The following is a 12,618-nucleotide window of genomic DNA, read 5'->3' on the forward strand; positions in this document are numbered from 1 at the left end:
GAAGCAGATGGTCTACAACAGGAAGACCACTCATGTCAGCTAAGAACAGAAAAATTAGGCTACAGTGGGCACTGGCTCACCAAACCTGGACAAAGGAAAAATGTTGCCCAGTCAGATGAGTCTCTGTTTTTGGAAAAAGGTCTGCTAAGAAAGTCATACAGTAAATGATTCCATCCATCAGTACATCTCTGTTCTTCTCAGGATAGTTTGGAAAATAGATTGTGAACTATCTTAATTATTATACATCTTCCGCGATAAAAATCTGAACTTTGTATAATTTAAATATACTTTTGTGACGACATAGGCAATGTAACAGTTTTCCTGCATGTGATTTATGAGCTTTTTTACTTCTTACAAATATGCATATTTCTTCTTCAATTTATATTATTTTAAGAATAAAATAAGAAACAAAAATATATCATTATAAGGTTTTGTTTTTTCAGACGTCTGCTTTAATCTTTCAGTAGGAAAGCCTGGGTTGACCCGAATCTGGGTCTTTTAAAGATTATATCCATGTTCAGCCAGAAGAGGGCGCCAGAGCATACCATAACCGTCGGGGCTCTTAGACATTGTTGTATTTTAAACCATGATGCAATTTACCACTGTCTCATACTCCATATACTTTAGCATTCGGATACAGTAACTTAGTATTTGCTTAATATGTAGTTTACATACATCAACATATGGACATACGTATTGAGTCTTTAAGTTCATCGATGTTTACAAACGTGAGAATATTTTAAAACTGAACCATTTATGTCTTGCCTATACAGACACATCGCGACGCGCAGAACCCCAGCCAGCTCCTGTCGCGCGGCCGTGGCTTTTGAGATTTTGTGTCGGCGGACTGCGGCGCTCCGTCTGCGCGTGCGCGCGGCGAAACTCCTGACGTCAGTGCTGTATGCGGCTGGCGGCGATGGCAGATCCGCTGCTGATGCGAGGGGTACAGGAGCGCGGTCGGCCCGTGGAACCGACGCTGGGAGGAATATAAACGGGAACGGCTGCTTTTTCCCATCGGGGGGCAACGACAAAACGATCATCGTCAATGGCGAGGAATACGGGACACCTATATTAATCTCACGGCTGGGAAATAAGGACATTCGGACGGGCTAAATGGATAAAGCAGAGCGAGCTAGTTAACACAGGTGGATTATTCGTCTTCAATCGGGCGGCGTTTCTTCAGTGGCCGAAAATCTGAAATCTTATTAAAATATACAATGGTATGACGGGGGATTGGATTTGGGATTTTTTTTTTTGTCGTGTTTTTAAATCCTGAACAGCGAAGAGATGGTGAAGGCCAGTGATGTAGGGGAGCGAATTGGCTAGTTGAGCCTTGCTTTCGGGACGAAGGATGCTCGCAGCTGTAAAACGGCACATAACGCTCGTTGGCTGACAACTCTTATGTTTTATAACCCGTTTAGCGTCACCCGGCCAGTCGGAATTTGTAACCGAGTTCTGAGGATAACGTACAAGGTGTTTTAAATGGAAATATCTTTGACTAAGGAGATGTCACGGTTTTAATTAGCTGGCTAAATCGGGAAAATGTGCCAGTGGGTACTAACATGAAGCGACGAGCTGGAGCTACCGCTGTAGAGTACAATAAATGTGTCTTATAAAAATTGTAATCGTCCTGGACACTTAAAACTAATTTATTGCTTAATTTTATTTATTTTTCTGTGGCTTATTAGCTTGCTTACTAGGTAGGCTCCCAGCCACCCAGGTATCACTAGGGCTAAATTTACAGCTCCGCACCGGTTATTTTCGTAAAACCCCGGGGTTCAGCCGCCACCCAGCCGGCGTGTTACCACAGCCGAGCGCCCAAAACCTCTTTAATATCGGTGTAGCTGTAGCTGTGTGGGATACCGGGTGTCGTCGGTACGCGGCACCTCCAATGTCAAAACGGGGACATGGCGTTGTTTTTGTTGTAGTATTTCACTGGAGGAAGAAAACGAATGGCGAAATCACACGACCTCGTCCCTGTAACGCTGGTTTTCGTTTAGTCGACATCAAAGTGGTCGGGAAAGGAGAGGAAGTGCTCATTTAAGGCTTATTTTGGGCAGCGTAATGCTAATGGTAATGCTAGCGGTCAGCGTGTGGTAATATGTTGCTTAGCAACTTTGGGTCCGAAGAGCCCTTCGCGGAAACGTACAGAATTGTATCTAGCAGTGTTTTTGCCTCATTAAACAAACGCTTCCATTAGCCCTTCTTTATTTTTCCAAGGCGACATATTCCACGTCTCATACGCATCACCTTAGTAATTAGACCAGACAGGGAACGAGTAACCGAAACAACGACGAATCAACGTATGAGGTTTATGCGCAGAAATTGTAGTTGCTTTTTAACTAAATGTATTGGGGATTAACTGCGTAATGGCAATGTTTATGGTAGACAGGGTTAAGCAGGTGTTGTTATAATTTAATCGCAAGAATGTGTTTGAATCGTTTCTGGGATAAGCTGGCATCTAATAAACGCGTGAGGCCTCCTTTTCGGTGGAAAGGGACTCTGATTAATTCAGTTTCACAGTATTGACTACAGAATTAGCTTAAGCGACGTTTAGACTTCTTTATTTCAAATAAAGGGTGTTGTAAGACTGCCTTAGGATAAAAATTAATCATTTAAAAATTATAAATAAATGGAACAAGTCCTTCTGTCCAGCCCTGGTGGGCATTCAGAGTGGGAACTGGAGCAGAAACCAACCCTGGGATTTCTTCTCCTGGATCCAGATAAAGAGTCTCTGTCCAAGAGAAGCAACAACAGCCCAGATTCAGGACTGGATTTCCGGGAGTCTGAGAAAGACCTGGTCTCATTTAGTCTGGATGAAATTCTTCAAGATAATGCCTTAAAGCTCAATGACCTTTTTCAGAACTCCAGGTATTCCAGTGTGGACCAGTTACTGTCCTGGGAGAAAGGACCAGAATGCCCTGTACTTCAGTGGGACAACCATTCCTCCCAGTCTCCAGATTGTCCCCATAAGGAACCTGCAGGGGTAATGAACTTTCCCATTGCTGCTGTTGAACAAAATTTTGATGATGCTTCTCCTGTCCATGTCTTCTCTAGCACCCTTGAGTGCAATCAAGAGGATATTTTGGTTCAGGAGCTAGAGCTTGACCAGAATGCACAGAATATTCACAGCACTTCTGATAAACTTATTGATGTCAGGGATATTCCTTCACAATCGCCGGTTTTCTCAAAGACTTTGGATTGTAAATGGGAAGATTTAAGTTTTTTGGACACTTCGCTGTATCCTGAAAATGAATCCCCCACCTCTTGTTCCCCTCTTCCCAATGAGGTACAAGTGGGTGACAAAGAGGATCTGTCTGTCTTATCACAATATGAGGAGAGCGTTCTTACTCTCGCGTCACAAGGTGAGGAGAGAGTGTCATGTGAAACCGGGGACAAAGGTTTACCCTTTGAATTGCGGATGGATCCGCTCACACCGAGTAACGCTATCCAGGTGGGTTCACCTGAGAGCCGCGTGAGCAGCCCTTCTCACGTCACCAGCCCGAGCGACTGTCACAGACCGCCGGGACTTTGCAAGTCCTCCATGCTTTTACACAATGGGGAAGGCATTGATGTTTATCTTGAAGCTTATGAGCAACAAACCTGTGAAAATGTAATTTCAGGCTTGGAAAAAGCAGTTAATGAGCAGGGCATCTCGGTGGATGCAGTTGCTGTTTGTGTGTCGGGGGAGCGTGGAGCTGAGGTAGATCCCTCCTTTTTGCTTTGTTCCCTGTCAACGGGACCACAGGTTACCAGCCTCTCTCACAATGGAGATGTGTCGCACACGGGTGCCCTACTTAACCAGGGCCGGGATCAGGATGTTTCAAGGGATTTAATGGCAGAAGAGGTTGCTGTTGGTTTAATGGTACAGCAAGTGAACAAAGAGTCGATTTTGGACTTGAGTTCAACTGTTGGCTCGATGCATGATATAAAAAGCAACGAGGACTCAAAAGTACCTGAGGGGCCAGTAGAAGAAATACTTTCTGACCAGGACATTTCAAAGGATGCTGTTTTTCAAAGACAAGGCTCTCCTGACGATCTTGCCCAGGAGTCATATGGCTCGGCCCCGGTGTCTGTGCGGACTAGTGAAAAGACAATTGAGAGGTTATCTCTTCCAGAAGTAGGGACGTCTGCATGTCTACCTGTGAGGGGTGGCGTGTTGCCAAGCGAAGAAGACATGTCACCTCTGAAGGCAGTATTCAATGCTCTGGACCAGGACGGTGATGGTTTTGTGCGCATCGAGGAGTTTGTGCAGTTTGCTACAGTGTATGGTGCGGAGCAGGTAAGAAATAAGTGAATGTCGGCCAAAATATCAAACTGAAATTGTAATGACATGTTTTCATCTTTTACTGCTTAGGAACTGAAGTATTTGTGTCCTGAAACTAACTTCCATGCCAAACAGAAGAGGTTCCATTATCTAAACAAGTCTCTATCTATGTCAATAGTGGCAGATAGGTGGAACCCTCTATTCTCTATTTAAAACGGCATTGTTCTAGAACAAGTCAGTTCAGGCATGTTATAAATGTCAGTTAACAGCTGTCGGTCAATCATTTAGACAGACATTTATAGCACAAATTTGTGTATTTACTTAATCTGTAGCATTGATAGGGAACCTGAAAGAGCAGTGTCCTTGATGTGTTAAGATCTGTTAATGCCAGCCTCTTCAGAGCAGTACTTCAACTGAATCTTTAAATCGGCATCACGGCCCTTCACTTTCAGTTTTATTGTGTTTCTTGAATTCTCATACACATAGTTACTAATTTGAATAACTGCATGTATACATTTTTCACTCTTATGTGAGAGCGTCCTAGTGATTTGCAGTTGTCAGGTGTCCTTGTGTGTTTGTGGATGTGCTATAGTTTCTCCACAATCCACGACACGCAATACATCTCAAAATCCTCCCACAGTCAATAATACTTCCTGCTAATTTAAGTGCCCTGTGCTGGACTGACCTTGCCTCCAGGACTGGCTTTTAAACGGCAAACTATCTGTGATAAACAGTCAAATTTAAACTCAAAGAATTTGCAGTTATATTGGTTATTTACTTGATTTCATTACTTTAACCGTCAGTTGACATTCATTAATATATATTAATGGTAAATAGTGATCTAAAAAACAAACAAACAGTATTTTCCATGTATACTGTTAACTATTTGGGATTCTTCTAATTCATTCTTGTACTAAAAGTTTAGTGTGCCTGTTCCATACCATTTTGAGCTAAAGAAGAGGGAGAACTCTGTGATGTGTTATTGAAGATGGATCGTTCATTGATTCCTATTGTTTTGGGAGCCATTTTATATTTTGCTTGAAAATTTAATGTCCGATTAATCTCTCAGTCATGTAATTGCTATTTTGGCTTTTGCTTAAAGTGCTTAGTTTTTCTTTGTGGTGTTCATTCTGCTTCTTTGACCCCCCCCCCCCCACTTTTATTGTTTTTGATGCACCACAATGACTGTAGGTGAAACTACTGAACCTGTTGGACTTTGACCTTGTAGGACATTGCAATCATCTGTAAATGGGCCTATAGGAAGTTCTAGATGGTATATCTTATTATATGGCAGTTCTTACATTATTCCATTTTTTTGTTTTCTACTACACAAAAAAGACATACAAAATGTCAGGCATCCTTTAAATTATTATGTATTATTAATACTTTAAGTTCAATTATTGCTCATATACATGGCAAAATATCAATTTCCAACTTGCTGTGTCTTTACGTTGAGGTTTATAACATTTTAGATTTTTTTGATCAAAAGCACTCTTGTCTATTGTGATATGATAATTTTGCCGTATTGCCCACCATTATCGGGGTGGGCAATATTGCAAAAATATCATATCACACTATTAGTTAAGTTCTCCCCAAACGAGTTTGATGGGCGGAATGGCCCCCTCTCGTTTTGTAAATTTCTTATGTTCTTATGTAATGTTTTTCAAGCTGAATCACGATTCTTTTTCATATTAGTTTTTGCAAGTTACTTAAGAGTACAACCAAACTACTTCCCCAATTAAAAATAGGTTAAAAAAGATAAAAATAGTTAAAAAATAGTCCTGTAAGGTAATAAAACCTAAAGCAAAACATACTCAGCATGCTCTGTTGGTTTTCTTTTGAGGTGGTGAAAAAGGTTTGTCATGCTGACATCCAACAGGCAGGTTAAAATTTTGCAAATAGTTTTGGAAAATGCAAACAAATTCCATATTACCAATGTTGAATAATTTTTAGGGGCCAACTCCTCCACGTCGTCCATGCTATTAAGTTGACAAATAGGGTATGTGTGCCATGTATTGCCTTGCGTTTCAGGATGAGAGTGTGAAAGGGACAGAGTAAGAAATCCAAGGGACTACTTACTGTTTGCTATTACCGATCTATTGATGTGTCACAACAGATTTGGCTGGCAAAACGACTTTTAGATGCATATATAGAACTGCATTATAGCATATTAGCGATTTCTCTGTAAAAGCAGATCACGGAGACATTTAAATCATTCATAATAATAAATAATTATAATTGATCCCTGTGAGGAAATTCTCTGTTGGTGAGAGCAAGCTGGACATGAAGGGCAGCCACCCATAACAGCGCCTATGGAGCTGGGGGTTAAGGGCTTTGCTCAAGGACTGACGACCTTCCGATCCCAGGCTCAGAGGCTTAGCCCATTGATCCACCCGCTGTCCCCCATGATCTAATATCATCATACTGCACACCCCTACTGCAGTACAGTTCTATCAAGTTACTTTGGAAGAAGAATTTATTAAGCAGCTGAACAGTAATAATACTGCCTGTGCCATGGACCCTGTCTATGCTTAGCGTGGTAGCTTTTTTCTGAAGCACTCTAAAAATTTGACAAATTCACTTATTTGACTGTCACAAAGAATTGGTGATATGTCTAATAAATAAAAGACGGCTGTATTTTGGGGGAAATTTGGATCTTAATCTTACATAAGTAATTGTATTAATTATATTGTGATATTCTAATTAAATTGTGTTCTGCAGCCATCAAATCTGTTTCATGTCCATACCGTTACAAGCTTTCATTTATTTAAGATCTCAAACATATGTTGGTTTTAATGGTAATTACCAAGTAGCTGTATTTGTTTGGCTGTTAATCGTTATTAAGTTCTTATCTGGATTAAAACCTAATCGTTTTGCTGTGATTTTTAAGGAGTTTGGATTTGGAACTTTCCACACAGTAGATCATGTAACACAGAAAATTACATGTAGCATTTCAGCACTTCAAGTGGCTCCCAGAAGGAGCTACAAAGGGAACCTTTTAAAAATGGGAGTGTCATTTGGAGATGGGGCATATTGACTGCTTTTAATAATAATTTAGAACAAAATGTAAACAACATGTTTAGATTTTATTTTTAATTCTCAATTTCCAGCAAGCAGAAGAACAGGATCCTTTGGTAATGGAATTTTTTATTATTGTTGTGCTTTTCCACTCCATTCTAATGGTAATGGAATGAATGATTAATGTGTGGGGGTGACATTGTGGGTGTTTTTGGTGCAAGCCGTCTTACTCAGGTTTTCTGTCTGAACTGCTACTGTTAGACCTTTTGTGGTTTCTGTCAATATGTTGTGTTCAGGAAACTTCAGACCATGTATAAGTAACCGAAATAATTTTTTGACAGAAAATAGAAGCTCGTATTTATTAGAAGCATTGTGCAGGAGGTCACTTTGCTTTCTCTTTGTGTGACGTTAACCTACATGGTTGAGGTTTGGACTCCTTTCACCGCTGCTCATCTAAAATAGAAATGTGGGCTACTCCGTTTTGCCCAATGCTTCCCCCCCCCCCCCCCCCCCCCCAAGCGTGCTCTACTTTCTTGTGCTGTGCATGTTATTTGCGGTGGTCAGAGCTAACGTTCCCTGAGCAAGGAGCTCCACCCTGTAGAAGAAGAGCCTTAAGAGACGTCTGGGGCTGTGCTGTCGTGGAATTTCCTCAGCTTCCTTTCGATTCCGGCATTATTCTCCCTCCCGCTCTGAATATTCCTTTCCCTCGTTCCGAGCACATTGCATTGTATTGTGTGTGCAGGGATCAGGTGTCACCCTGCTTGCTTAAAGGGATGACTTTCATACACAGAAAAACATAAAACACGCTTATCGTGTATATAAGCTGTTTGTTATTCTTAGTAATAATCAGGGACGCTTTTTTTCCTTTTTCTTTTTCAGGTGGCTTCATTTTTCTTTGTTGATGTTAATGCTGCACTTGTCTGCAAGTTCCTGTCCTGAATAGCTTTAGTACAACAACAAATATATGCTGATTTGTGAAGTGGAAGCATAAGCCAAATTGACTTAAATGCTACAATGATGTGTTAACCTGTAAAATATAAATGTTTTCCTTCAGGTTGTATTTCATGGCAGTTTCATTGTGCTGCTGTTTTTGTCCTGCCGCTTGGTTCCACTTTGCACTCTTGATTTTCATTTGCCCTCATAGATTTTTGTGTGGGGTTTGAGGGATGCAGTAGGTAGGAAGGCTGTGAGGGCCAGCAGGATATGTTCTGAGCGAGAGATCAATCCTAGACATTTATGTAGGTCACAAGGATGTTCAGCCATAAACAGCTGTGGATGTTAAAGGGATACAGTATATGGAACAGATCAGCTTGCACTAAATTTTCTAGCAGACATGTTTAAATGGGGAAAATTCTTGGTGGAATTTCTTTTGTTGAGCCTTTGATTTTGACTAAGATGACTTGGCTGGAACAAATGATACTGAGCATGTGATTTATTCTTTAATCAGCATGGCTTTTAATAGACTAGAACTACTTTATTTAAATGAGAAGGATTGCATTTACAAGAATTGGGTAGAATAGGGCTGGGAATCAGCCTAATCAACATAATTTGGTCTGATTTTGATTCACAAGTGCCCAATCTGATATGATTCAGCTTTGATTGGATTCAGTGTAGACGTTTCATTTATGTGCAATCTAATCACATTTCTTGTAATAACTGCTACAGGACACAGCCCTGTAATATTGACATTGCAGCACAGAGCAACTTACTGTAATTGTTACGATTTGTAGCAATTAGATAATGAACTACTTAGCATCACAAAGCTTTCAGGAAACACATCCCTGAAAATTTACCTAATATCTAATGAGAAAGTTACATTTTGTCGAGTTATTACGTGTGGTGTTATTACATAATGCATTGTTACACCATTACATGGTGAATGTAAGATAATGATAAACAATATATAATAAATGAATAATAATGAAATTTGTACTTACCCCTGAAATACATAAACTTTCCATACAAACATTTCCTTCTGCAATTCTTGTACCTTGCCAGAAATTAAAAAATCTTTATTTCTGGCAACTACAAATCGTATTTGTAGTTGCTTTCATTTGCTTCAGTGTTCAATACAGATGATTAACGATAATTTTTAAAACTGACAGTGGCCAGCTCACAACCATTTTGTTTTCAGTGTATATGGGTCACAATATCTTTTCTCTGTATAGTTTGCTTTTATTTAGTTTTATTAATTTTGCTTTCATATAATGTTATTCACTGTATGCAGTGCACTGAATATGATTGTTGGATGACTAAAGCCCAACTTGACTTAATCTGCTTGCTTTCTCATGCCCTGAGTACTTCATTACCATGACTGACGATGCTAACCAAGACCGCAGTTCAAGGCGATTGCGTAAAACTATTGCCACAATCCTATAGAAGAAAATCTGTACAACAATATAAATAAAAATCAGCAAAAATATGTTCAAAGCCCTGGGGAAAAGGAATGTTAACAAGATTATTCTCAGGATTTTGTGAATATTGAATTGTCAAAATCAGTATTGTGATTAGTCATCTTTTTTCCCACCCATACTGTGGAACACTGCAAAAAGGGTAGCTGTACCCCTATGCTATATAAATAAGTTTCTTATACAATCATTAAAGGAACTAATTTTATCTGTTACTTCCCTCCCTCTGCCTTTTTGCTTTATATACTAATAAACACCTAATGTCTTGAGTTGCACTGCCACCTCCCATCTACACTGTTTGCAACAAAAGACAAGGTGCAGTGAACCAAACATGAGGCAGTGTGTGATCATGAATCCCTTTTTACAACTGTTGTTAAGACTGCGCTGAATTTCAGTGTAGTGCGCAAAAAGGGATTCTATGACCTTTGTTTGCTATGACTCTTACCACAAGCAATTTTGCACCTGTCCATTGCTGTTGCATCCTTTTGCTTACACCTTCATGGTTTTATGTTGCGGTGGGCATGCTGATGTCGTTATAGGTTTATGATAAACACAGAGTAATTTAAGATTCCTGCATCCAGTTGAACACCAGGCTGTGGTTTGGGGATGGTAGGAATTAAGCTGGGGGAAGGGGAGGTACATGGGGGCGATCATCTGAATTCCACAGAGATTACGGAGATGCAGCTGCCCCCCTGATGAGTCAGGTGATGTAACTAATCCTACTCCTTTCCCTCCCTACTGCAACCCACTGTCACTGTGTGCTAGAGGTGGGGCTGGTTCGGAAGGATTAACTCCAGAATGTGTTTTCCTGAGTCAGAGACACTCGTCCTCCCCTGGTCGTCTGGCTTTTTTTCTGCCACCATCACAGGAAGGGCACAAACACTTGAAACGGTTGCTCGCAATGTGTTATTCCACACAACAGAAGCTTCCGTGTCAAGTTCAAAACTGCTTGTATTGTACTTTTTAGCAGTGTTGTAGGACTTGTGTCCAATCTTTTCACTTGCTAGGTTTTGTCCCGGAATTGAAAGCATTTCTCCTGGGTCTTGAATGTCTCGGACTAGAACATTTATGGTTCGTGCTTTGATACCATTTAATAAGATATATATTTTTAAAAAATCCATCTAGTATTCACTTTCACTATTTGCTGTATATTGATTATTTTTAATTAATTTTTGAAAAGACGTTCACGTAGTGCAACACTACCTTGGAAATCCCTTCAGAACAGACAAAATGCTATTTGATTTGGTTGCTTTAACCACAATCGGATTTTCTCAAATGCAAGTACACTCTTTTAGAGAGAGCTCTAAACTGCGCAGCCAATGGATAGGCCTGTTGTTAGAACCGAGGTGAGTGTGGTCACCATTTAGGTTTCACGTGGTTGGTTCTCCCCAGATGCTTTTGTGAGTTACGCAGGTATGATGTTAATTGTGTGTTTTTTGCTATTTAAATGAGTCCTTTGGTTTGCCTTATTACATTTTTAGCTTTGCATGTATTAGGTTCTGCTAGTAGAAAAAGCAGAAGGCATATTTATAAATGTTTATCATTTCTCTTTGTTTTTCACACTTGATGATTTAACACATTACTGAGCTTATAAAATTGAAGGGGGGAAATGACTGTGCTGTTCTGAATAGAGTTGCCACTTGTCCCGCTGTGTCCCTTTTTGAACCAATACAGGGTGCGATTTGTCCAGTATTTTCTGAACGTGCAATTACTACCCCTCCCTCTGCTCTTAGTTTTATCTGCTCCCCTAATCCCCTGGCAAACTTTATCACCCCCCCCCCCAACTCCTCTGCTGTAAAGTCACTGTGTGTACGAGCTTAAGAACCATAGGACCCAAAATACAGTATGTGCTAGTTATGTTGTTTTACGTTTCAAATAATCAGCCAGTATGAGCAGTGAAAACTAGAACACTTACATAAAGCTTTTTACACAACCCTCACCCTGATGAGTGGCTCGTGGAAATTTAGCAGGTTAGCAGTGGTTTAGTTTTGGGGATTTGTTATAAAATACTAATTTTTGCTTTTAAAGGATTGTCTTGCTTAAATTTTACCTTTAATTATTAGCTGGGGTAATGATGAATAAGGCCTTGTCCACATGTACAGGGGTAATTTTAAAAACATAGCCTTTTCTATGCGTTTTCGCATAGATTCCGGCATTTTTGGACTGTTCATAAAAACTACGACATTAACTTCCCTCCGAAAAGCGAGCTGAGAAAGTGAAAGGTGAAGGAACTAAAATCCCAGTTCAATTCAGAAATACTTGATCCCATACGGAAATTAATAATATAATAATAATAAAGAATACTCATATTTATAAATATATGTCTTGCATTTTTATACTAAGTAGATCATTTTGACTTGGTCATTGTACACTAGCTTGCAAGCTACTTATAATTCAGAGCGTGTGTTTAGTACGGCGGTTGACATAGGACGCTACGCTCAGAGCACACAATCTCCTGAACACGTTGACCATTTAATTTTTCTTAAAACCTCTCAAAGAAGATTACTGACATACTTGTTCCACCGCAGAAGTCAGTCATGTTAATCTTCCTTATTCTACATGTCTGTCCATGCAATGTTTTTTATTTTGACCTTATTGCACTTTATTTTGCTTGTTTTATGGGATACTTGACTTCACTAGATTTTGTTTACAGTTCCCAATAAAATATAAAATGCTAATTATATTTGCCTTTTTTAATTTATTGAAATGTGAAGGATTGTGTGAAATTTCATCATTTCGACTACTATCCCCAGTATCGAACTGAATCGAATCGTAACGTATTGTGGGAATTTCTGAGGTATCAAAAAAAATCGAACCGTTGGCTTAAGGAATCGATATTGTATCGTATCGCGAGGAAAGCTGTGATTTACACCCCTACTAAATATATTGTAATTTTTCAGACTGCATAAATAAATCCAGGAACTT

At 39.8% G+C, this 12,618-nt stretch overlaps 1 protein-coding gene across 1 annotated transcript in view; it reads left to right on the forward strand.

The window, feature by feature from the left end:
* Nucleotides 1–887: 887 nt before the first annotated feature.
* The window catches only part of rab11fip3 (RAB11 family interacting protein 3 (class II)), a 50,675-nt gene continuing 38,944 nt past the window's right edge, over nt 888–12,618 (forward strand). The window contains exon 1 of the mRNA XM_023808104.2: nt 888–4,282. Coding sequence (XP_023663872.2) covers nt 2,633–4,282 — 1,650 coding nt within the window. The 5' untranslated portion in view covers nt 888–2,632. The remainder of the gene's footprint in view (nt 4,283–12,618) is intronic.

The sequence above is a fragment of the Paramormyrops kingsleyae genome, chromosome 5 (genome assembly GCF_048594095.1).
Source record: "Paramormyrops kingsleyae isolate MSU_618 chromosome 5, PKINGS_0.4, whole genome shotgun sequence".
NCBI classification, from domain to species: Eukaryota; Metazoa; Chordata; class Actinopteri; order Osteoglossiformes; family Mormyridae; genus Paramormyrops; species Paramormyrops kingsleyae.